Here is a 22,205-nt window from a genome sequence, read left to right as displayed (position 1 = left end):
TTAAGGAATTCCAAAGTGAAGTAGAAAATCAACGTAACAAGAAGATTAAGTTTCTGCGTTGAGTTATGAGTTTGGCATGCATTTAAAGAAATGCGGAATACTTTCACAGTTGATACCACCGGGAACACCACAGCGCAATGGTGTGTCCGAACGTCGTAATCGAACTCTCTTGGATATGGTTCGGTCTATGATGTCTCTTACTGATTTGCCATTATCGTTTTGGGGTTATGAATTAGAGAAAGCTGCATACACTTTAAATAGGGCACCATCTAAATCTGTTGAAACGACACCGTATGAATTATGGTTTGGGAAGAAACCTAAGTTGTCGTTCCTTAAAGTTTGGGGTTGCGAAGCTTATGTAAAGAAGTTACAACCTAACAAGCTAGAACCCAAAGCGGAGAAATGCATCTTCATAGGATACCCTAAAGAAACAATTGGGTACACTTTCTATCACAGATCCGAAGGCAAAATCTTTGTTGCCAAGAACGGATCCTTTCTTGAGAAGGAGTTTCTCACTAAAGAAGTGACTGGAAGGAAAGTAGAACTCAACGAGGTTAATGAACCTTCTCTTGTAGATCAGAGTAGCGCAGTAACGGAAAATGTTCCTGTGCAGCCTGCACCGATAGGAGAGGAAGCAAATGATAATGATCATGAAACTTCGAACTAGGAAGCTACTGAACCTCGCAGATCGACGAGGGAGCGTACCACTCCTGATTGGTATGATCCCTATCTAAATGTCATGATTGTGGATAACAATGATGAAGACCCTGCAACGTATGAGGAAGCAATGATGAGCCCAGATTCCAACAAATGGCAAAAGTCATGAAATCCGAAATGGGATCCATGTATGATAACCAAGTATGGACTTTGGTAGACTTACCTGATAGTCACAAGGCTGTCGAGAATAAATGGATCTTCAAGAGAAAAACATATGTTGATGGTAATATTACTGTCTATAAAGCTCGACTTGTCGCAAAGGGGTTTCGACAAATTCAAGGAGTTGACTACAATGAGACTTTCTCACCTGTAGCGAAGCTAAAGTCTGTGAAGATTTTGTTAGCAATAGCTGCATTTTTAGATTATGAGATTTGGCAGATGGGTGTCAAAACGGCGTTCCTTAATGGTGACATTGAGGAAGAGTTGTATATGGTACAACCCAAAGGTTTTTTCGATCCTAAAAATGCCGACAAGGTATGCAAACTTCAGCGTTCCATTTATGGACTGAAGCAAGCATCCCGGAGTTGGAACCGACGCTTTGATAAGGTGATCAAAGACTTCGGGTTTATACAGACTCATGGTGAGGCCTGTATTTACAAGAAAGTGAGTGGGAGCTCTGTAGCATTCCTTATATTATATATAGATGACATATTATTGATTGGGAATGATATAGAACTATTAAGCAGTGTAAAAGGTTATTTGAATAAGTGTTTTTCAATGAAAGACCTTGGTGAAGCAGCGTACATTTTAGGCATCAAGATTTATAGAGATAGATCAAGACGCCTAATAGGGCTTTCACAGAGTACATACCTGGACAAGATTCTAAAGAAGTTCAGAATGGATGAAAGCAAGAAAGGGTTCTTGCCTATATTGCCAGGTAAGGTCTTGAGTAAAACTCAAGGTCCGGCTACGGCTGAAGAAAGAGAGAGGATGAACAAGATCCCCTACGCCTCGGCAGTAGGCTCTATCATGTATGCCATGTTGTGTACTAGACCGGATATCGCACATGTTGTTAGTTTGACCAGCAGATATCAAAGTGATCCAGGAATGGAACACTGGACAACGGTCAAGAATATCCTGAAGTACTTGAAAAGGACTAAGGATATGTTTCTTTGTTATGGTGGTGACCAAGAGCTCGCGGTAACCAGTTACACTGATGCAAGTTGGAACACTGATCCTGATGACTCTAAGTCTCAGTGTGGGTACGTGTTTATATTGAATGGTGCTGCAGTTAGCTGGATGAGTTCCAATCAGTGCATGGTGGCGAAGTCTTCAACTGAATCGGAATACATAGTGGCTTCGGAGGCTTCATCGGAAGCGGTATGGATGAAGAGGTTCATTGTTGAGCTTGGTGTGGTTCCTAGTGCATTGGACCCATTAGTCATCTATTGTGACAACATGGGTGCCATCGCCAATGCACAAGAACCAAGATCACACAAGAAGCTGAAGCATATCAAGCTGCGTTTTCATTCAATTCGCGAGTATATCGAAGATGGTGAAGTAAGGATTTGCAAAGTACACACAGATCTGAATGTGGCAGATCCGTTGACTAAAGCTCTCCCTAGTACAAAGCATGACCAACAACAGAATGCCATGGGTGTTAGGTACCTTACAATGTAATCTAGATTATTTGACTCTATTGCAAGTGGGAAACTGTTGGAGATATGCCCAAGAGGCAATAATAAAGTGGTTATTATATATCTTTGTGTTTATGATAAATTTTTGCATACCATGCTATAATTGTATTAACCGAAACATTGATACATGTGTGTTATGTAAACAACAAGGAGTCCCTAGTAAGCCTCTTGTATAACTAGCTTGTTGATTAATAGATGATCATGGTTTCGTGATCATGAACATTGGATGTTATTAATAACAAGGTTATGTCATTGGATGAATGATATAATGGACACACACCCAAATAAGCGTAGCATAAGATCACGTCATTAAGTTCAATTTGCTATTAGCTTCTGATACATAGTTACCTAGTCCTTCGACCATGAGATCATGTAAATCACTTATACCGGAAGGGTACTTTGATTATGTCAAACGCCACTGCGTAAATGGGTGGTTATAAAGATGGGATTAAGTATTCGGAAAGTATGAGTTGAGGCATATGGATCAAGAGTGGGATTTGTCCATCCCGATGACAGATAGATATACTCTGGGCCCTCTCGGTGGAATGTCATCTGATTAGCTTGCAAGCATGTGAATAGTTCACAAGAGATGATATACCACGGTACGAGTAAAGAGTACTTGTCGGTGACGAGGTTGAACAAGGTATGAAGATATCGATGATCAAACCTCGGACAAGTAAAATATCGTGTGACAAAGGGAATCAGTATTGTATGTAAATGGTTCAATCGATCACTAAGTTATCGTTGAATATGTGGGAGCCATTATGGGTCTCCAGATCCCGCTATTGGTTATTGGTCGGAGAGGAGTCTCGACCATGTCTACATAGTTCACGAACCGTAGGGTGACACACTTACGGTTTGATGTCGTTTTAAGTAGATATGGAATATGCAATGGAGTTCGAATTTTGTTCAGAATCTTGGATGGGATCCAGGATATCACGAGGAGGTCCGGAATGGTCCGGATAATAAGATTCATATATAGGAAGTCACTTTCCAAGTTTGGAAATGATCCGGTGCATTTATGGAAGGCGCTAGAATGTTCTAGAACCTTCCGAAAGAAATCACCATGGAAGGTGGAGTCCCGGTTGTACTCCACCAACCCTAACTTGCCAACCAAGTGGGAGGGTGGAGTCCATGGTGGACTCCACCTCCTTGGCCGGCCAAGTGAGAAGGAAAGGGGGGAGTCCCACTCCCCCTTGGTTTGGCCCTTTGGAAGGTTTAGGAGTTGGACTCTTATTCGGATTCAAGGGCTAACCCTTGGGGTTCCACCTATATAATGAGGGAGAGAGGGAGGGGGCGTCCACCACATTGGCCGCACCACCAAGAGGCACCAAGGCTGGCGCCCTAGCTGCCCCCTCTCCCCAAACCCTAGCCGCCCCCTCCTCATACTTCTCTCGTAGCGCTTAGGTGAAGCCCTGCCGGAGATCTCCACCACCACTAACACCACGCTGTCGTGCTGTCGGGATTCCGAGGAGGATCTACTACTTCCGCTGCCCGCTGGAACGGGGAGAAGGACGTCGTCATCAACACCGAACGTGTGACCGAGTACGGAGGTGTTGCCCGACTGTGTCACCATCAAGATCTTCTACGCGCTTTTGAAAGCGGCAAGTGATCATCTTCAGCAACAACGAGATCTAATCTCACAGGCTTTGGAAATCTTCGAGGGTTAGTCTCATGATCTTCTCGTTGCTACCATCTTCTAGTTTGGATCTTGGCTTGTTATTCGTTCTTGCGGTAGGAAATATTTTGTTTTCTATGCTACGAATCCCAACACATCAACCTTTGGAATTAACACAATAGTTGTATCGTTCCAACCTTCCGGTATAATCCATGTCTTCAAAGCCTGGAGAATTTCTTGAGATATATCATCACCAAAAAGATCCCAAAATCTCTTATAAAATATTGCATGCATCCATCAGGAGCTTTTAGGTCCCCAATGCTGAAGACCGCCTTCTTGATATCAATGTGACAAAAGGGAGCCAAGAGACTATCATTCATAGCTTGATCAACTTCTGGAATAATTTTCTCCAACAGCTCCGGATTAGTAGCCTGCACTTCCGATGAAAACAGATTAGAAAAATATTGGAGAACAAAATGTTTGAGTGCGTCCGTCCCTTCTAGCCAATTATTTTTATCATCCTTTAATTTACAGATATGGTTCTTTTTCCTTCTAGCCGTCGCAAATTGATGGAAGAATGCTGAATTTCTATCTCCTTGCATTAGCCAATTGGCTCTCGAGCGTTGTGCCAGTGCGTCTCCTCTTGCTCCAAGATGAGTTCGATCAACGGCCTTCTCCTTAGCTATAGTCTCATTCTCATCATTCATACGACCAGATATTGCCTTCTCAAAATCGCGTTGAGCCTGACGTAAACGTTTCTTCGATTTATTTAGGTAAGAGCTATCCCATGCATGCAGATCGACGTGCATGGCACGAAGCTTGGTCAGCACGCCATCCCCTGGATCAAAGCTCTTCACTCTATCCCAAGCAGTCTGGACCACCTCACGGAACCCAGGTTCTGTAACCATTTTGCTTTGAATCTTTTGGAACTGGCGAATTTGGAATCTGATTTTGCTGAGCCTCGGTATCTAACAAGATTGGACGGTGATCGGATCGTGCATAATCAAGATTTTGGAGAATTGCCCGCCATGAGCTGTTAACAACTGCCAGATCAAGGCGCTCGTGTATCCTCCCTCTCCGCCAGGTAAACTCATCTCCACAGAATCCCAAATCCTCAAGATCACAATCTGATAGGACATCTCGAAAAGCTTGCATAATATTTTGCGGTCGCTGGTTACCGCCCTCTTTTTCATGAGAATAAAGAATCTCATTAAAATCACCAATTATAGCCCATGGAATATTATGTTGGGTATGCATGGTTTTGATTCTATCCCAAGTCAAATGTCTATCCTCCCACCGAGGTTCTCCATAAATTCCTGTCAAACGCAAAATTTTATTTGGACCCTCAATAACCTTGATGTCAATATATTTTGGATGTGAGAAAATCTGTTGGATCGAAATTTCTCTCCTCCATAGCAGCAAAACCCCTCCACTTCTATTAGTACTAGGGTTGAAAATATGAAAATCCATCTTCAATCTCCTTCTCAAGCAATCTGCCGGATAGTTGTCTAAGTGAGTCTCCGACAAAAACATCACATCGGGAACATAGCGCCTTTGGACATCCAAAAGCGATCGAACTGTCGGGTCGTTCCCTGCCCCCTGACAGTTCAAAGACAGAATTCTCATTACGTCCGGACAGGCCCGTCTCGCGAGCCCGCCGATCCTGTTGAAGGGGAGATAGCTCCATCCTTCTTCGACCGTTTACGGTCATTTTCAGCTAATAATTTTGCGTCCAACACTTCCTGGTCAGCCAAACTGACAGTCCCTGTCTGCTGCAAAACGTCTCCCTCCTCCAATGTATCATTAGCATTCTCTTGACCTTGTAGCGCTAGTGTAAGGTTTCTTTTTGCTCCCGAGTCACCACTCCTAGAAGGATTATCAACTTCCATCTTGTTAGTTTTAATCGGGCTGGTTCCAGTATCCTTTAGATCATCATCATCTATCTCCTCCGTGCGCATATCCGTGTTATTTCCTTTCGCTGGAGGTTGGGCTATCCCATCAATAAACGCCAGGGCGTTGTGACGCCATGCATGAGGCCCAAAACGTCCCTCCATTGTACCTTCTCCACCTCTCCCAGGCGCACGGTCACGCTCTCCCCTCGGTTCCCAAGCTCCACGGCCGGTTCGAGCACCGCCTCTGCCACCGTTGAAACTACGGCCATGCCAAGTCCCCCAGTCCGCCTTCAAGAACTCTCCCCACTTTAGCTTTTCTTCATCATGCTCACCAGTACCACATTCCAGATATGAGTGTCCTATGTAGCCGAAAGCACCACAAAACCTTGGCATTTTCTCAAATTTAATTGGGTAGACTTCACAAGCTCCACCTCGAGACATAGAGACAAACCTCGCAAGTGGTTTCCTAACATCCAAACGGACTTTAGCTCTGACAAAGTTACCATCACCCAACACATTCAATTCAACTTTCACCACTTTAGCATCCTTCTTCTCGGTCAAGTTTTTAATCAGAGATTCCTTCCTATAGCCCACTGTATTTTATGTAGTTGAATCCAAGTAGTAAAGAAGAAGTTCAGATCAATAGTTTCAGGAAGTACCAATCCATCGTATGGTCCTATAGACACCACGCTTTGCCTGAAAAGCCACGGTCCTCCTTCAGACACGTTGAGCCAATCCCCCATGCAGTTGCATTGCACGGTGAAAAGGTTATCCTCCAGATGGTGAAACGAAACCAGCTTCGTTGGACTCCATGCAACCCTCATATGTTGTTCAAAGGTTTGTGGACTAAAAGGATTTGATGTGTGAACTTTTGCTAGAGCCATCCACTTCAGCCCCTCTTTTGGAGCCTCTTCTTCCTCGAAAACTAGATCATCGAATTCTTCCTCCTCTATTCCCAAGCGATTTAGCATATCATCAATTGTCTCTTTCTCCTTTGATCCCGATCCACTAGCATTGTTTGTAGAACTATTCGTCGGCGACGCCATTGAGAGCAATAGATCGCCAGGCCGCCGAGAACCCTAACCTGAACGGGATCTGACGGACGTACCTAACAGCAGGGGACAGATGCGCACTCCGTCCGGAAGCCGACTCAAAATCACCCGTGGCCGGGGCAGGAGGACTTCGGGCCGGAGGACCAGCGAAGGAGCAAAACCCTAGTCGCCCGCGATCGCGAGAGCGCTAGGTAAAAAACGGTTCGCTGCCCATCACCATCACCAGACGGCTCGATTTCTTGTACGGAGTACTGTTGTACTCGTACTACAATGTTTCGATTTTGCCAAAGAAGACAGAGCAAGAAATAGGTACCTATAGACCCTTCTCTTCTGGAGTTATCCTTTCGGTGACTTGCAATGCTTCCTACATATGGAGGCCCTAGCTGCCTGGTGCTTAGTTGTCTTAGCTTAACCCTGTTTCCAGGTTATATGGGGGGTAAATAACTAGACAGTGAGCACACAGACAGGAATCCAGGAGTTTTGCCAGAATTGTGGGAGTAAATAACATGAGCATGCACCAGCATATTCAGCGAAGCTACAGATTCATTCTAGCAGCAAATTGCAATGCGATCCAGCCAGCTGACAAGATAACACTAACATAAGACTCATCTAGCGTACCAAAAACCTTTGCAGTTCAAAGTCAATACAAATGCGCGCATACAGATTCATCCCATTTCACTAGCTAAGATACACAAAAAATGTTGCCCACGCAACTGTTCGCGTCAAAACACGCACGACACCAAGGGCAAGTAACCGCCATACTGTAAGGTCCTTGCACATTTCTCACGCACTTAACTAGTACTCGGACAAAAACAAAACTTTAGTTACATCTGAGTAAGAACACCAGCCACGGTGAAGGAACGCAGGTGCTTGTGTCACATCTTAGGGGGCTCAACAAAGCACATGTTCTGCAGCAAGCCAAAGCAGCCGGTTCCCATCTTGGCCGGCTTCCCCAGGGACACGCTCGCTGAGGGGCCATCGAGGGTGTCCACCTCTCCGTAGAAGGCAGCTTCCGAGATGAACCTCGTGGCCTGCTCGAAGCTCATCTTGCCGAATGGCGACGTGCAGAACTGGGCCATCCCTAGGATGCTCATCGGCCGGTAGGAGCCTCCTGAGGTCATGAAGTCAGCAACCAGGCTCAGGTGCCTCTTGTTCACATCTATACCGAAGGGTTGAAACACAGCATTCACTTCATGGATGATAGTCGCCCTTGCGGCCTCCACCCCATATGTCTTCAGGATAGCATGTATGTCGTTAGATTTAACATCTTGGATTTTCAGGATGTCCTGCAGAGCCCAGAATACCTCAAAGTCCACTCCTGCAGTTCGCAGTGCTAGCATTTTTGGAGATGGATCGCCTTCCTTTTCTACCCAAACAGCTTTGCATCCACCAATGTTTCTGTTATGGGATCCACTGACAAATAGGGACTTCAATGTCTTCTGGGCTATCTGGAAAAGCAAATCAAAACATTTCTATCAGATTTTTGTTCAAAATAGTATAATACGATGACAGAAAATTAAACAAGCCCTAGCATTTCAATAATAAAGTGCAACAGTTTTTAGTTATGACATGTTCAGTTACGCCTCTGGAAGAACAGTAAAATATCATATTGTTCTGTTTATGCTGTGGTACCTGGGCTAGTAAAATAGTTGGTTCCTTGTGCAATAGATAGTGAACCTCAAACTTCAAATCTGTGCTTTCAACATGAACAGCTCGCTTCACCTTCTTGCTGCGTTTCTGGGTTGTTTGTTCCTGCTTCTGCTCCAAATTTTCCACGGTTTCACTTTTTTCCTTCTTGAGTTTACCAGCTGCAGGACCATCTTCTAATTTCCCTGACTTGTTACCCGAATCTGACATATGTCCTTCGTCTTCCACTTCTGATTCTCCGCCTGACTCAGCTGGATCATCCTCATTATCAGGTTTGTATTTTGTCTCTTCTTCAGGGTCACTGTCCATAACATCTGTGTTTCCAGAATCATCATACTCCAACTCATCATTCTGTTGTTGTTTCCACTTTTCTGCATCGGCTCCCATGTCATCCTCATTTTCATCATCGCCATCACTTGCAACAAGCTCTTCCCTGTCAATAGATCTGCTTTCAGGTTCTTCAGGACCCTCTGGTAGTGAGCTGTCAGTGTCCTGTACCCTAGTTTCCTGGATTCCACTAACTTTGTGTAGCAAATTTAGGTGTTTTTCGATTGCATATTCCATTGCATCAATAAACACTGTTCTCAAGGCAGTTTGACACTCGTCTGCTGTAAGTTCTGACTGATCAGGGTAATCCTCTGGTGAGTGTAGTTTTAGCTGTAACTTATAGAGATTCGAAACATGCCCGTTACTGTTGTGAAAATGAACTGTGCATACTTCAGTTCCAGCCACAACATCAGCCAACCTAACACCCCTCAACTTTGCAGCCAGCCGCTCAGCATCACCCCTAAATGTCCATGAAGAAAGAGTTAGTGCAAGTATCTAGCTAGTGTACTTGAAAAATTGAGTATAGATTTTGACAAAGATTTATATTTACTTATTATACAGAAAAGTAGAATTAATGCATGTACCTTGCCAGTACGGTGAAAAAAATGAGTACAGTGTGGTTAGGATTTTTCATTTACATCTTATACAAGAAAGTTTGATATATCATGTAGACTGCAGAAATTAAACTAAAAAGTATTAAGAATCTTCAAAATAAAGCAAATAAATCTCACTTAGTGATATTCTCATGCAGAGGGCACTCCATATAGGGCGTAGAAATGTTAGCGGATGCTTTCATTAGAATTTCTTGTATACGAGGCATCCCAAGTGTGACATTCATGTCACCTCTTCCAGCAAGATGAAAAGTGTTGAGCCTGCAAGGCATGAGAAAAATGTACGCATGAATTTTAACAAGTCCCCAGATAAGAAATACAATATACCCCGAAACTAATATTATATGGAGTCGACAGCCAGAAGTTATAGACAAAACATAGTTTATCAAATAAAAAATGCTCTTACGTCATCTGTGTTGAAGGTTCTCCTAAGGACTGGGCAAGGATCACACCAACAGCTTCACCAGGTTCTATAAGACTAGCCCGGTACTTTACATTCAGTAATTTCGTTAGTTCCTCAATTTCGATGTCATAACGGCCCGGCTTCCTCATTAACCTGAGAAACTTCTCTCTTTGTAACTTCTCCTTCTTAGATAACTTCCCCTCCTCCTCCTTTTGTAACTTTCTCTCCTCTTCCTTTCGTAACTTCTCCTTCTTTTGTGAACTGACAAACTTCTTTGCATTGTCCGTGAGTGTTTTGGGCAGGTTAGTGATGTAATTGGACTGTAATAACAGGCTATCGCCACTGTAGCTGCCAAACCTGTCAAGGACAGCTTTTCTATTCTGTAATATGGAATAAATTGCAAACAATTATCAGTCAGATCAAACAAATGCATAGGGCAAGGCATACTACAAATCTGACTTGGTATAGTTATGAACTTCAATGTCTTACAGCAGCAAGTTCTTCAAACTTATTGAGGAAGTTACTTTTATGGACATCAACTCCATCTTCTCCATAGCAGAATTGTATGATTGATCCATCAACATTACGGACAGTATGATCGTATGAAACAAACAATGATTCAAGACTTTTGACAAGACAACGTTGAAGATATCCACTACGAGATGTTTTGACTGCTGTGTCAATCAACCTGCGATGAACATGCAAAAACTATATATCAAAATAAAAGCCAACGTAGTTGTAACAATGAATGACTCTAACAAGAATATAAATATAAATATACATAATTATAATGGTGATATGGGCAATTAAGGGTATGAAACTATCACTATTCCTGTTTGTAAACAAACAGGGATACTGATGGATGTAGATTAAATCTAAGTTCCAACAAACTTCACATCAGCATATTATCAAGTTTATCAACCTGTCCAAATCCAAACTGCCTTGGTCCATCAAGAAGATTATTGCCCACGCAACAAGTTCAAAAGCTCAACCCACAGATGTGGACAAGAACTTCAGTATGATCTTGCGATATAAGCATAACTGTTTGTGAAGTTACTGGTGCACCGTGCACGAGAGAGTATGAAATGTTGTGTGGATGCAACTATCTCAATTCTCAAATAAACGAATACAAGAGAATGTTCTTAGTGGGAACAAATTAGACATTTGTGCAACTCATTTATCTCCATTTGTAACAAATACCAACAGCCAAGTATGCCTGTTATAAATCTATGTACATTTAATACTAAACACCTGCTTAGAAACAAGATATAAAAGACAAACATGGCTGGTAAAATTTATGCACTTCAGAATTTTTCGAGAAAACGCAATGACATTGTGTTTCTTTTCATTGCATAGAAGAAGAGTACAAGCCTCCTAAGAGGGTTAGTACAGAATCAAAGATGCACTTCAGAATAAAAGGTAGTTTCTTATGTATTAAGAAAGAGTAAAGAAAGCTTTACCCATTTCTGCCAGCCATACAATGGAAATAGTACTCTTGAGGGCGGAGACCAGTTAAAAATCTGTCACTCACGTAACCACCAGCTCTAGAAGAAGTATCCCATGGTCGAAAGCAAGGTAATGCCTTCCCAGATACCATTCGTGGAACGCGCGCACCTTCTAAATCTTGCGAGCCTAATAATGACGAGATTTGTGTCATGTTAACCTAGCAAGACAAATGAAGTGGCAGGATGTTAGTCCCAGTAGGTAAAGTAAGTTGCGCTTCGAGTTTGCAATTGTATTTGCATGGAACAGTTCACTTCCCCAGGTCATCTGATGATAATTCTAGTTCAACACAGAATATTACATTGTTCTGCCCTTGCTGAAAAAACAAACTTACATCTGAACCTTTCGCACCAGTTGCAGTCATAAGAGTGAGACAATTTTTAGGGAAAGGCTTCTGTAGACCATAGGGAAACATGCTTTGATTGACCTCAGATGTTAACTTATTTAGAGCACTTAGCATCATTTTATCCAATGTGACATTCCCAGATTCTCCCATCCTGCGTACAACCTTTTCGACATCCATTTGCAAGTCCGCTGGATCTACACAAAAATACAGAATGTACTCCAATTATATCGTACAAACATAAAGGACGATATTATCGACTAAAGAGGTAGCCGAGCCCATGAATAATATAGATGCAAAGCAGGCTTATTAGGATTATGGAAACATTGAATAAATATTTTTCTTTTGAGGAAAATCATATAAATGTTATTAGCGCGGTCTAAACCAGTTACTACTCGCAAAAATGGCCTGCACAGATTAGATGTGGTTTGCACAGATCAAAGAAGTTTTATATATAAACTGGCTTGTGCCTCTACTTGATGGATGTAGTATGAGGACTATGAAGGGAGATGCGCCTAAACATAATAATGTTCTAAAGAATTTTTACTGTAAAGCACACCAGCTAACATTTACGAAGTATAGCCCTTGATCAACTTCCCCTCCCGGGCGGTGGTGAGCGTCGGCGTGCTGAGTGGCGACTGAGTTGGAAGGTGGTGTGGGCGTGTGGCGGAAACCCGGAGCTTCGAGCAGAGCCAGCAGAGCGGTAGCTGGCATGCAACATGGGCCAGAGGCGACGGCCAACAACATGTGGAGTAGGTCGTCAATCGGGCGGCAGCACCAAGGGCCATTATTTAACTTAAGCTATCCAGTGACAGTGAAAGAGTATAGACGATCTACGGCTCCGCCATTTACCAATAAATAAGGTGGCTGATACAATTCAAAGATGTTCTCAAGTCCTTGTTTCGGGTGAGCGGCCCTGGCCAGGTACTCTGCTTCGATTTGCAGGTAAATCCATGAAAATTATGATTGGGCCACTGCTTCTACTTGGCAGGCGCAGCCTCAGACTGGCCTTCCTTACAGTATTGTGCAACCCAGCGAGGTATCACAGCAGTCTGAAACACCGTTAACAGGTGGACAAGGTTTCTGTTTCAGTAGTAGGAACATCTCAAGAAAAGAACAATAATTTTCAGAGGAATTACTCATTTGTTAGTTAAATAAGTTTTCTTCTACATCAACGGAACATAGGACGACTAGGTGAGTAGACTGTTAGGAAATCGAAGATGCCTAGTAGAATAGTACCATAGCAGAATAATAGCACAGCAACAAATTAGAAAAATCAGGATGGTTACCTCGTTTTAGTTTCTGCTTAATGGTTATCTTTTTCCCAGCAATAACACTTGGAGGTTTTGCCTACATCACAATCAGACATATGATTACATCTTTTCTATCGATAACAAAGGAAGATAACCTTAAGAAAAGTGAACCTTAATTGCTTCGAATGATTGCCGGGATTCAAATTCAACAACAAACTGCAGCAAAAAAAATAAGAATGTCAGAAAAAAATAGCACAGCTGGTACCAAAACCAACTGTTACCAACCTTCTTGTTCCTAACTTGGACGCCACCTGGTTTGATTGCACCAATTTTCGTAAACTCTTCCTCAACCATTTCAACAGTTAAACCGGAATCCAAACTTTTAACACGAACCGGATAGCCATGCCCTGCAAAGTAAAATCATGTTATCAGATCTCAAAAAATACCAAATATAATTTTCCTCAATGAAAAATTGGATTGAGGGTCTAATTTTCCTCAATGAGATATACTAACTGTCCTCAAGAAATTGTTATGAACTTCCGACTCAAGATAAAAGTATTTGCTGTGAGGATAATGTTGAACAAACCTGCAAATTCCCAGTGGACATCATCACTGCGTTGCTCGCTTTCCAAGAGAATTTTCTCCCTCAGCTGATCTTCGTCTTGGGATAGTAACAGATCATCTACTCCACATGTAAATCCATGAAACTACAAGAATTAATTTACCTTAGACCAACAGTTACATAATCACAACTGAACAAATACACTGAAGAAACATGACAAAACCTAATGACAGTGTAAAGAAGGAATTGGGAAGCTAAATTCATAACCATAGAACAGCTTACAACAAAGGTGACAACAAGTAACTCACCAATATTTCACAGTTCAAGGACAGCATCTCACCATTGAAAGCACAAAAATTATTTCATACATAAACTGAGGCTCCAGATAAATCGAATTTAATCAAGCAAGAACAGGAATGTGCCTAAAGGTATGTCGAATCAAGCAAGACTGGGGAACTGCCCAATGACAGCAAGATTTGGAGCTCCATGGAAGAGAGAAGGCAGGGAACAGGGTTGCGCACACACGAGAGAATGCATATGGTCCTGAACTGGGAAGCGGGATGGGGGGTGCACAAATACAGTGAGGCATGTGGGCCTGTTTGGTTTATCTTATAAAGTTGGGTCGCGGCCATTTGTTGCGCCATGCCACATGCCACAGCTCACATGTGCAATATAGCTACCCAAAACTGCTTGGGGGTTATCCGAAGGGTTTCGCAAAGTTCAGGTGGTGCAATAGCCAGTTTCAAAGGTTTGAGGGGTTAAGTAATCCAGAGGCCAAAGATCAGGGGGTGATGTCAACATATTTTCTAAACCACAGTGATTGGTGAGCAGCAAGCGAGCAAAATCATTTGAAACAAATCCGAAGACTAGCATTATAACATTTGCGGTGTTAAGTGATCCAGCAAATCATTTGAAACAAATCCGAAGACTAGCATTATAACATTTGGGGGGTTAAGTAATCCAGAGGCCAAAGGTCAGAGGATGATGTCAACATATTTTCTAAAACAAAGTAATGAGTGAGCAGCAAGCCAGCAAAGCATTGGAAACAAATCCAAACACTAGCATTATAACATCGGCCTGAATAGCGAGCAAAAGAAATCTGATGATCGACAGTTACTCAAAGATATACTGGATCGATCAAGGTTGCTTCAAGGGAGACCGATCTTCTGTCGTAAAAACACTGAAGATGAATTGAGCATTAAGTGATTTAATATTATGTTTTTTAAGGAAATACAGCAGAGTTTGGTAATATTACAAATAGGGGGTACTTCGACAGTATAGTGTACAAGCTTAAATATGCAAAAAGAAAGAATTAAGTTGAATTAGGCAACTATATTTCAATAAAGTAACTATTCTCTATTGCTTCTGCAACAACAAAAAGTAGGTTGCACTGAGCTGTTGTGGCAGCTGGGCAATTTTATGATCCATTGCAGGATAATGATATGATCCACCGCAGGGCTGAAAGTGTTCAGTCTGCCTCTTGACAGCACTATATGGCTCAAAGAGACAACTCAACAGTGGATTGGCCCATTCAAAGTAGTCTGATGTACAGATCCAGATCAGATTTCCTTTTCATTTCTTTATTTGCTCCACATATCCCATCTAAATGAATTTCCAAGGCAGGTTATCTAGGTACATCGCCAATATGTGCTGCATGCTGGTCACGAGTATTTAAGGAACGGTCTTCAACTAAAAAAGAGTAACTAAAGACTAATCACCTCATCTAATGTCAAACATGCTTTATCTGCAAAAACATTTAAGCCGCATGTATAGGTCTAGGAATACAATTTGTTGCTACTAATGATGTTAATTGGTACAGCCGTTTTAGTAGCACCAAATTGCAGAAAGAATAGACTGTCTAGTGCAACTAGCCTACCAGTTAGACACCCCACCTATGATGAAAAGATGGAAAAGAATTATGTTTTAGATGTCACCTGCAAGAACAATGTAAACAAGCGGCTGAATATTGAGAGCAATCTTCCAGCTGTATCTGCGCCATAGAGCTCCTGAACTGTATGAACTATCCCGTAATTTCCGAACTGCTTCTTATCTATCATGCCCTTTATAAGCTCATTATCAAGAACATATAGTTCTTGTTCATCTTCTTGTTTTCTAACAAGTACTTCTTGTTCTTCTTTTTCTTTTTTAACAAGTTCAGGATCCCTAGTTTCTCGTTCTTCATCATGGCGTTTTTTAGGTAATAAATATTTTACTGGAATTTTCCCTTCCTTCTTCACAGTGAATGGTGGGTGACCATTTGTTAAATGGTTCAAGATGGTTGTTATGACCTGTAAACAAAAAAAAATTACATGACTGAATTCCAAGCAATGTCAGGATTGAGACCAACAGTGACACAAGTTTCTTTCTATTAAAACCTAACCTGTTTTCCCGTCCACAGATGCTTTGGCTTAAAAATAGCTGGAGGGAGAAGTTCCAATGTGTCATCATCATTCATAACAGATACCCTTTTACCAGATTGACAAGGGCTACAAGATGAGGACACACAAGACCCATAGACAAGCTGACTATATTCCTCACGGCTTAAGAACGTGTCTGGCTTTGTCAGAAGAACAGCACCAACAATGTGGTCCTACAAAAATAAATAAATAAATAACTGTTATTGCTTGTCAATATCACAGGCACGACAAGTTCGCTAGTTAATAGATGCATGTGGCAACTAATTACACAAAAGTTACTATGGCTATTGACATGTGAATACTAAGTGCTCCATGCTATAAGTATACAGAAAAACAAAATATCACAACCACATATACATACCTGAATGAGACCTCTGACAGCCTCCCCACTCCTTGGACCAATGTACTGCTTATTTGCATCAACAATGTTGATGGCCTCAGCGCGAGATATTTCATCTTGTGGGAAGTGCACATTCATTTCATCTCCATCAAAATCAGCATTGTATGTGCTAAACAACAAAAAAAACATCAGAGCCTTTGTCCCAAGCTAGTTCGGGTAGGCATTGTACTCCCTCCATTTCAATGAATAAGGCGCCCTCATTTTGCGTGTTTTTCTTTGACTCAAAATTAATCTAAATATATGAAGATTGTTGGTATACAATTAGTATCATTGGTAAGTTCTTTTCAATACGAATCCAACGATACTAATTATGTACAATACAATCAAAATTTTGTTGCTCAACTTTTTCAGTCGAAGTTAATCTTGAAATGCGTGTGCACCTTATTCATTGAAACGGAGGTAGTATGTGCTAAAAAGATAAAAAATGATAATTTTATGCAAGCAAAAGAAATTAACAGGAACAAGTCAAAATACCTGCAATTGGCATAGTGCATTCGAATTGTCTTCTCTCCAGGCAAGACACGGACAACATGGGCCATCATGCTGGGCTTGTGAAGAGTAGGCTTCAAACCACAAGAGAGGGATTAGAGATGTAGACAATGACTTCACCGAAGACCTACATAAGACCGATTAAAATAGTGGATGCTACTCTAAGGCGTTGCCTCGCCTTACGTTTAAGCGCTTAAAAAGTGAAAAGGTCCCCGAGCGCTTTAGATCGCCTTACCGCCTTAAAAACCATGGTCTGGTCTACTTGATGTCATTTTAAATTAAAATAGAACAATGAGGCAAAAGCCTTGTTTTGCACCTACTTCCATAGACCCAATACAGTTGTGTTTGTAAGCTCTATGTACATAGAGAAATGAAGGAATTGAGGACTAAAATAAGTTCTGTGCGATGCCGGCTCGCCCTATTAATTACATATACATCCTGCTGCAAGTAAGTAACAAATATGCGTATTTGTACAGAAAAGTTGCCTATAAAAAGTAATAAGAATATTTGGAAACCCACTTTGCTAAAAAAACATCTAAATGAAAATGAAGGAAGATATTTCCATTGTTTTCAATTATTATTGCTCAAGAAAAGGAAACGGAATACTTGCTAGCAAAATATTTATACCTGTCTGTTGACCAGTACAATGTCACCATCTTGAATATGTCGATATACAACTTTGCTTTCAAATTCACGTTTAGGGTCCTTCCCTGGATGAGAAACTGATCCTCTAGAAGCAGGCAACTGCTTAGCAACGGCCCTACGTTTTGGGGGATCAACCGATAGTTTATACATGTGATTGTTAACCTTGACATGCGTCGCACCAGGATGAATTTCACCACCATTATTTATAGCTTCTTGTAGCTTTTTGGTGTTCCAGTGCGTCACTTTCTGTGCAGGAAAAAAAACATGGTGAATCCTATAAACTGCATACAAAATAAATAAATAAATAACAACTTGGATACAGTTGCAGTTCAGTTGCAATGACCAGCAAATTTGCAATGAAAACATGCGTATTAGTAAAATCGGAAATAAAATAGACATCTAGGCTACGGACTGTGAAAAAAGACATGAAGCGGAACTATAAGGGGTGAAACCATTAGTTCAAGAAACCAGAGACAAATGAAGTCTATAACTTAACCTATATATAGGAACTACCTTAGTACTACCTCTGGTCGGTTAAGATCACGCGAATGCTAGCATGCAAAGTAGGTACAGCCAGCGTCAATTAATTCCGACCGGAGGGAGTAGTACAGAAGTGCACTTCCTCACTGTGCCACTAGATGCATACCTCATAACATCTTAGAAAAACTCTAATTGGAGAAAGGCAGGAAAATCACAAAATCACAAATCCAAAGTAGGTACAGCCAATCAAAAGTTAACCCTTTGATTCCTTAAGGGAAACATGTTCCGTATAATGGTACGTTTTCTCTCTTTCATGCATCGCCAAAAACTTCAGGACAACCTCGTATGTACAATCAAAAGTTAGCTCCTGATTCCATAAAGGAAACATGTTCTGTGTAATGGCGCAGTCTCTCTTTCCTGCATCACACAACTGCTAACTCAGCAATAAAATGGTCCTCTTATTTGATAACTAGCAACCAATCCACCTTCAATGAATCAATGTAGTTCAAGTTTCAAGGATTCATCACCGGCAAATATAATTCAGTGCTAAATTTCCATTGCCAAGAAGTCAAGTGCTTTATTGTATAGTGGTAGTGTACTAAGATAGCATACAAGAATAAAATAGAAAGCTTGGTGGATATTTCTAGTATAGTCTGACCACAAACATAAACATGTCAATTTCAATTAAATGGCCAATTCAAAAGAAATGCATTACGAGGGTACCTCAGGATAAGTCATCTTTAACGCAGCAGCAGGAGGAATACCAATTTCGTTAACAGCCAAAAATGGATCAGGAGATATAACAGTCCGGCAGGAATGATTAACTCTCTTCCCCATCATCTTCTGTCGAAGAATCCCGGTTTTCTTATCCAGCAACTGTCGTATGCCCTGACCATCATTCCCGCTTTTTACTGTCGTCAGCATAAACATTTCAGAAAAAAAAGTGAAGGTAAAATGCTACAGTAACATATGCCTTCTATTACTAACAATCATAGACATCATCAATGAAAAGAAATAAATGTGCACATGCATAATCATTCTACATTGCAAGGGCGGACTAACTTCAAGCATTTCCCAAGTTGATAGCTTATATCAATACAGCTAGATACATTCCTATTAGTCTCCACATAAAGGGCACATCATTCAATTGTATTAGTGCTATGTGCTATCCACTTCCCGTTCTAAGCAAATACATATAGCCCTGAAACTGAGGTGATCCAGTTGAGAATAGAATCAAGCAACTCCAGGGCAGAAAGAGCTCAACCATTTATAAATGCAGAATCTGATTAGGGTCGAAACTGTTTGAAGCAAAAAAAGCAATCCACTCAATACAATTATGTTTTGCCATATATGATTGCGTCTAAACTGAGAACGAACAGGTAACACCTAACAATGTATAATAGTCCTAAAAATTCAACGAGTTATCTAAGTAGAACCCAGAGATATAACATTTTTACGTGTTCTTTAATATTAGCTAGTATCAGAAGAAAATGGGGTGATCTAATTCATCAAAGAAAAGAATGTATACTAACCAAGGCCTTTACTACTATCGTAAAATAAATTTACACTTGTTTGCAGATCCCTCCATCTTGTAAGAATGTCCAGGTGATTCGGCTGGGCATTGGCATGCTGTAGCGCGAGATTAGCCTCTTGCACTTTACCTAGCATTACATTTTGTGGGTGTTCCATAATCTATACCAAAAAATACTTAACACGATTAGTTTAGGAGAAGATTTCAATGAATTAGAATAACTAGGATCTACTTACTCCAAGGCTAGAAACAGTCGAGGGACGGAATCTGTTTGGCGGAACAAGCAGACTCTTTAAGAAAAACATCTCATAGCCCCTCCTCTTTTCTGATACACTTAAATTCTGCTGAAAGTCGCATAGTAACATGCAGAACCTGGGTTCCTTCTCCCACAAGTCTCTCAGAATAGATTCAACCTGACACAGTTCACAAAGAAAGTACTCAGGTGTGTGCTTTAAAACATGCACAATGCATCTCAATGGTGAAGGTATAACGTTTTTTGGAAGTCAAAGAGAAGAGGGATATCTAACCTCTGTAGTCAAGAGAGGAACTTCGTTAATTCTATCATGAGAAATGTGTCTTGTTTGATTCCTTGATCCCTTAACAGTATCATCCGAAAGACCAGAAACAGCATTTTCACTTGTGTTGTGACTATGACCATCTCCTTCGAGTTTATAATCAGTAATCGCTTTTCTTCTTACAGAAGAACCATTTTTATCCTGCAAATCACATACGAGGATTGAGGAACTATGATGGAAGAAAATGCTATTCGCGTAAAAGGTGTAAGATACTGACATCAAGGATAATCAACCATGCAAAAAAATGAGATAAACGTAGCCTGGTAACAGTGCTGATCAAGGCACCGTGAAATCTAAAGACCACAATGTCAGGCACAGGCACAGGATGATAAAACGCGTGAAAGGATATACAGAACCCCAGCAAGGATATACATAATAACCAGTAATTAAACTGAAGCACCGGAGTAAGAGAAAAGGCCAGCCAGCAATTATGTCTACCTTTCATTGACAAAATTTAACTTTTCTATCATTTTCTAGTTTATTTGTTAATCCTTTTGGTTGGAGTGATTCTTGTTGGGTTTCATCCAGTGAACATGAACAATGCAGTTTATACAAAACTTTGGCTCTGTTGTTTATCCTATCCTAATGCGACTGAATTCATCAATGATCCCCCTCCCATCTCCTAAATTTATGAGTTCTAAAAAGTGTAGATAAATACCCCCTAATCTGCTCAGAAACAAAAGAAACCCAACGTGTTCTAATCAGAAGAGAACCGAAGTAGGGTCCGCTTTTTCAGATGAACACGGTACCTGAATCTTAAGCCAGCCATATATCTGGCATTTGATGGGTGGAGACTTTGCGCCGCAGTTTGCGCACTTGTTGACTCGCTTCTTCATCAGCTTGGAGAAAACAGCGAGGGCCTCTGTCAGTTGGAGGGATGTCCAGGTTCTACCCTCTTGGTCAGAGGGAGAAGTGACCTCGGCCGTTTCATCGTCTTCCTCCTCCTCCTTCAAAACGGCTGAATCTTGCAAGTTTTTGGCCTGGGCGACGTCGCCCTTGGCCAGCAGCTCGAGCTCCCGCGCGTACCTGAAAACCTGATACGAAGCGGCCGAATCGCACGGTGAATTGAAAATTTGAAATTGATGCGTACATCCATGGAAGGAAAAAAATCAGTGGCAGGGGATACCGACCAGCTGGCTGCTGAGGCGGAACCTGCGGCAGGTGAAGCAGGTCGAGCGGAGGAGGTCCCGGAGCGTGTCGAAGAGCAGCGGGTTGAAGAGCGGCTTGGCGAGCTCGATGTGGCCGAAATGGCCCGGGCAGTTGCCGGGGGGCTGGGCGCAGGTCTTGCAGCTGCACGGGCGCACGAGGTTTTCAGAGGAGGCTCGGGGACGGGGAACACATACATCTACTGCTACTACGGTTGGTTCTCTCTATGTCCTAGCAGCAGCAGCAGCAGCAGCAGCAGCAAGAAGGTAGTGAACAGCGGCGGGGGCGGCGGGCACGTACGTGTCGTTGGCGTTGAGGGGGCCCATGGCGGGGTCGAGCAGGCCGCCGGGCACGGGGCAGCCCTTGGCGTCGAGGCGTTCGGGCTTGGTGAGCTTCCTGACGCTGAGCCGCTTGACCTCGTCCTCGGTGTAGAAGCCGAAGAGGATGGAGTCCAGCTCCACCGACGTCGCCTCCAGGTCCTGGTGAGGGAGATCGAGTTAGATGATTGCCCGGAGCTCTGCACGAAAAATTGACGGTGCTGGTACGGGGATGAGGGGGGAACTCGCCATGGCTCGCCGGCGGCCGAGAGGACGGCGTGCGGGGAGAGGCTATGGAGGGAGGGGCGGCCCCCGACGGTACGACGTCGGAGAGCAGGAGGGGGAGGATTCGCGGGAGGCCAGCGGCGGCTAGGGTTTTTGCTTCTTTTTCGGCGAGAGAGAGAGACAAGGGGTTTAACGTTTTCGTGGAGGGCCAAGCAGGCCCATGAGCCCATACATACCGCAGTCCCGCGTGCGGGAGAGGCGGTGGCGTTAAGCGGGCTGGGCTCGTACCTACCCGCCGGCCCGATCGACCCCAACTCCACTACGAAACACCATTTGATTTAAGAAGAATGATGGCCTCCTAAAGCCTTTTGAAGAAAGAGAAGTGAGAGAGACCACATGGAATATGCGGTGAGCA

At 42.4% G+C, this 22,205-nt stretch overlaps 1 protein-coding gene across 1 annotated transcript; it reads right to left on the bottom strand.

The window, feature by feature from the left end:
* Positions 1-7,526: 7,526 nt before the first annotated feature.
* LOC127291918 (DNA-directed RNA polymerase I subunit 1) lies at positions 7,527-21,971 on the bottom strand. The gene is made up of 24 exons (XM_051321234.2): positions 21,815-21,971; positions 21,549-21,727; positions 21,233-21,392; positions 20,852-21,136; positions 20,055-20,243; positions 19,764-19,940; positions 19,529-19,688; positions 18,720-18,907; positions 17,499-17,762; positions 16,857-16,945; positions 16,344-16,491; positions 15,946-16,155; positions 15,500-15,853; positions 13,590-13,710; positions 13,289-13,410; positions 13,175-13,219; positions 13,040-13,100; positions 11,742-11,947; positions 11,365-11,567; positions 10,394-10,592; positions 9,908-10,284; positions 9,622-9,762; positions 8,549-9,350; positions 7,527-8,364 (listed from the first exon to the last, which is right to left on the bottom strand). Exons 1-24 carry the CDS (start codon positions 21,815-21,817, stop codon positions 7,792-7,794), a joined length of 5,256 nt encoding a protein of 1,751 aa, XP_051177194.1. The 5' UTR covers positions 21,818-21,971; the 3' UTR covers positions 7,527-7,791.
* Between the last annotated feature and the right edge of the window lie 234 nt (positions 21,972-22,205).

The sequence above is a fragment of the Lolium perenne genome, chromosome 4, assembly GCF_019359855.2.
Source record: "Lolium perenne isolate Kyuss_39 chromosome 4, Kyuss_2.0, whole genome shotgun sequence".
Classification (NCBI taxonomy): domain Eukaryota; kingdom Viridiplantae; phylum Streptophyta; class Magnoliopsida; order Poales; family Poaceae; genus Lolium; species Lolium perenne.
This window is presented reverse-complemented; position numbering and strand designations above follow the sequence as displayed.

Excerpts from the sequence above, each read along its gene's own strand:
- LOC127291918 (XM_051321234.2), bottom strand. Across the intron at positions 19,689-19,763 it reads CGACTGTTTCTAGCCTTGGA|ATTATGGAACACCCACAAAA; the intron begins GTAAGTAGATCC and ends TTTTTGGTATAG. Across the intron at positions 16,946-17,498 it reads TTGTACTGGTCAACAGACAG|CCTACTCTTCACAAGCCCAG; the intron begins GTATAAATATTT and ends TGTGGTTTGAAG.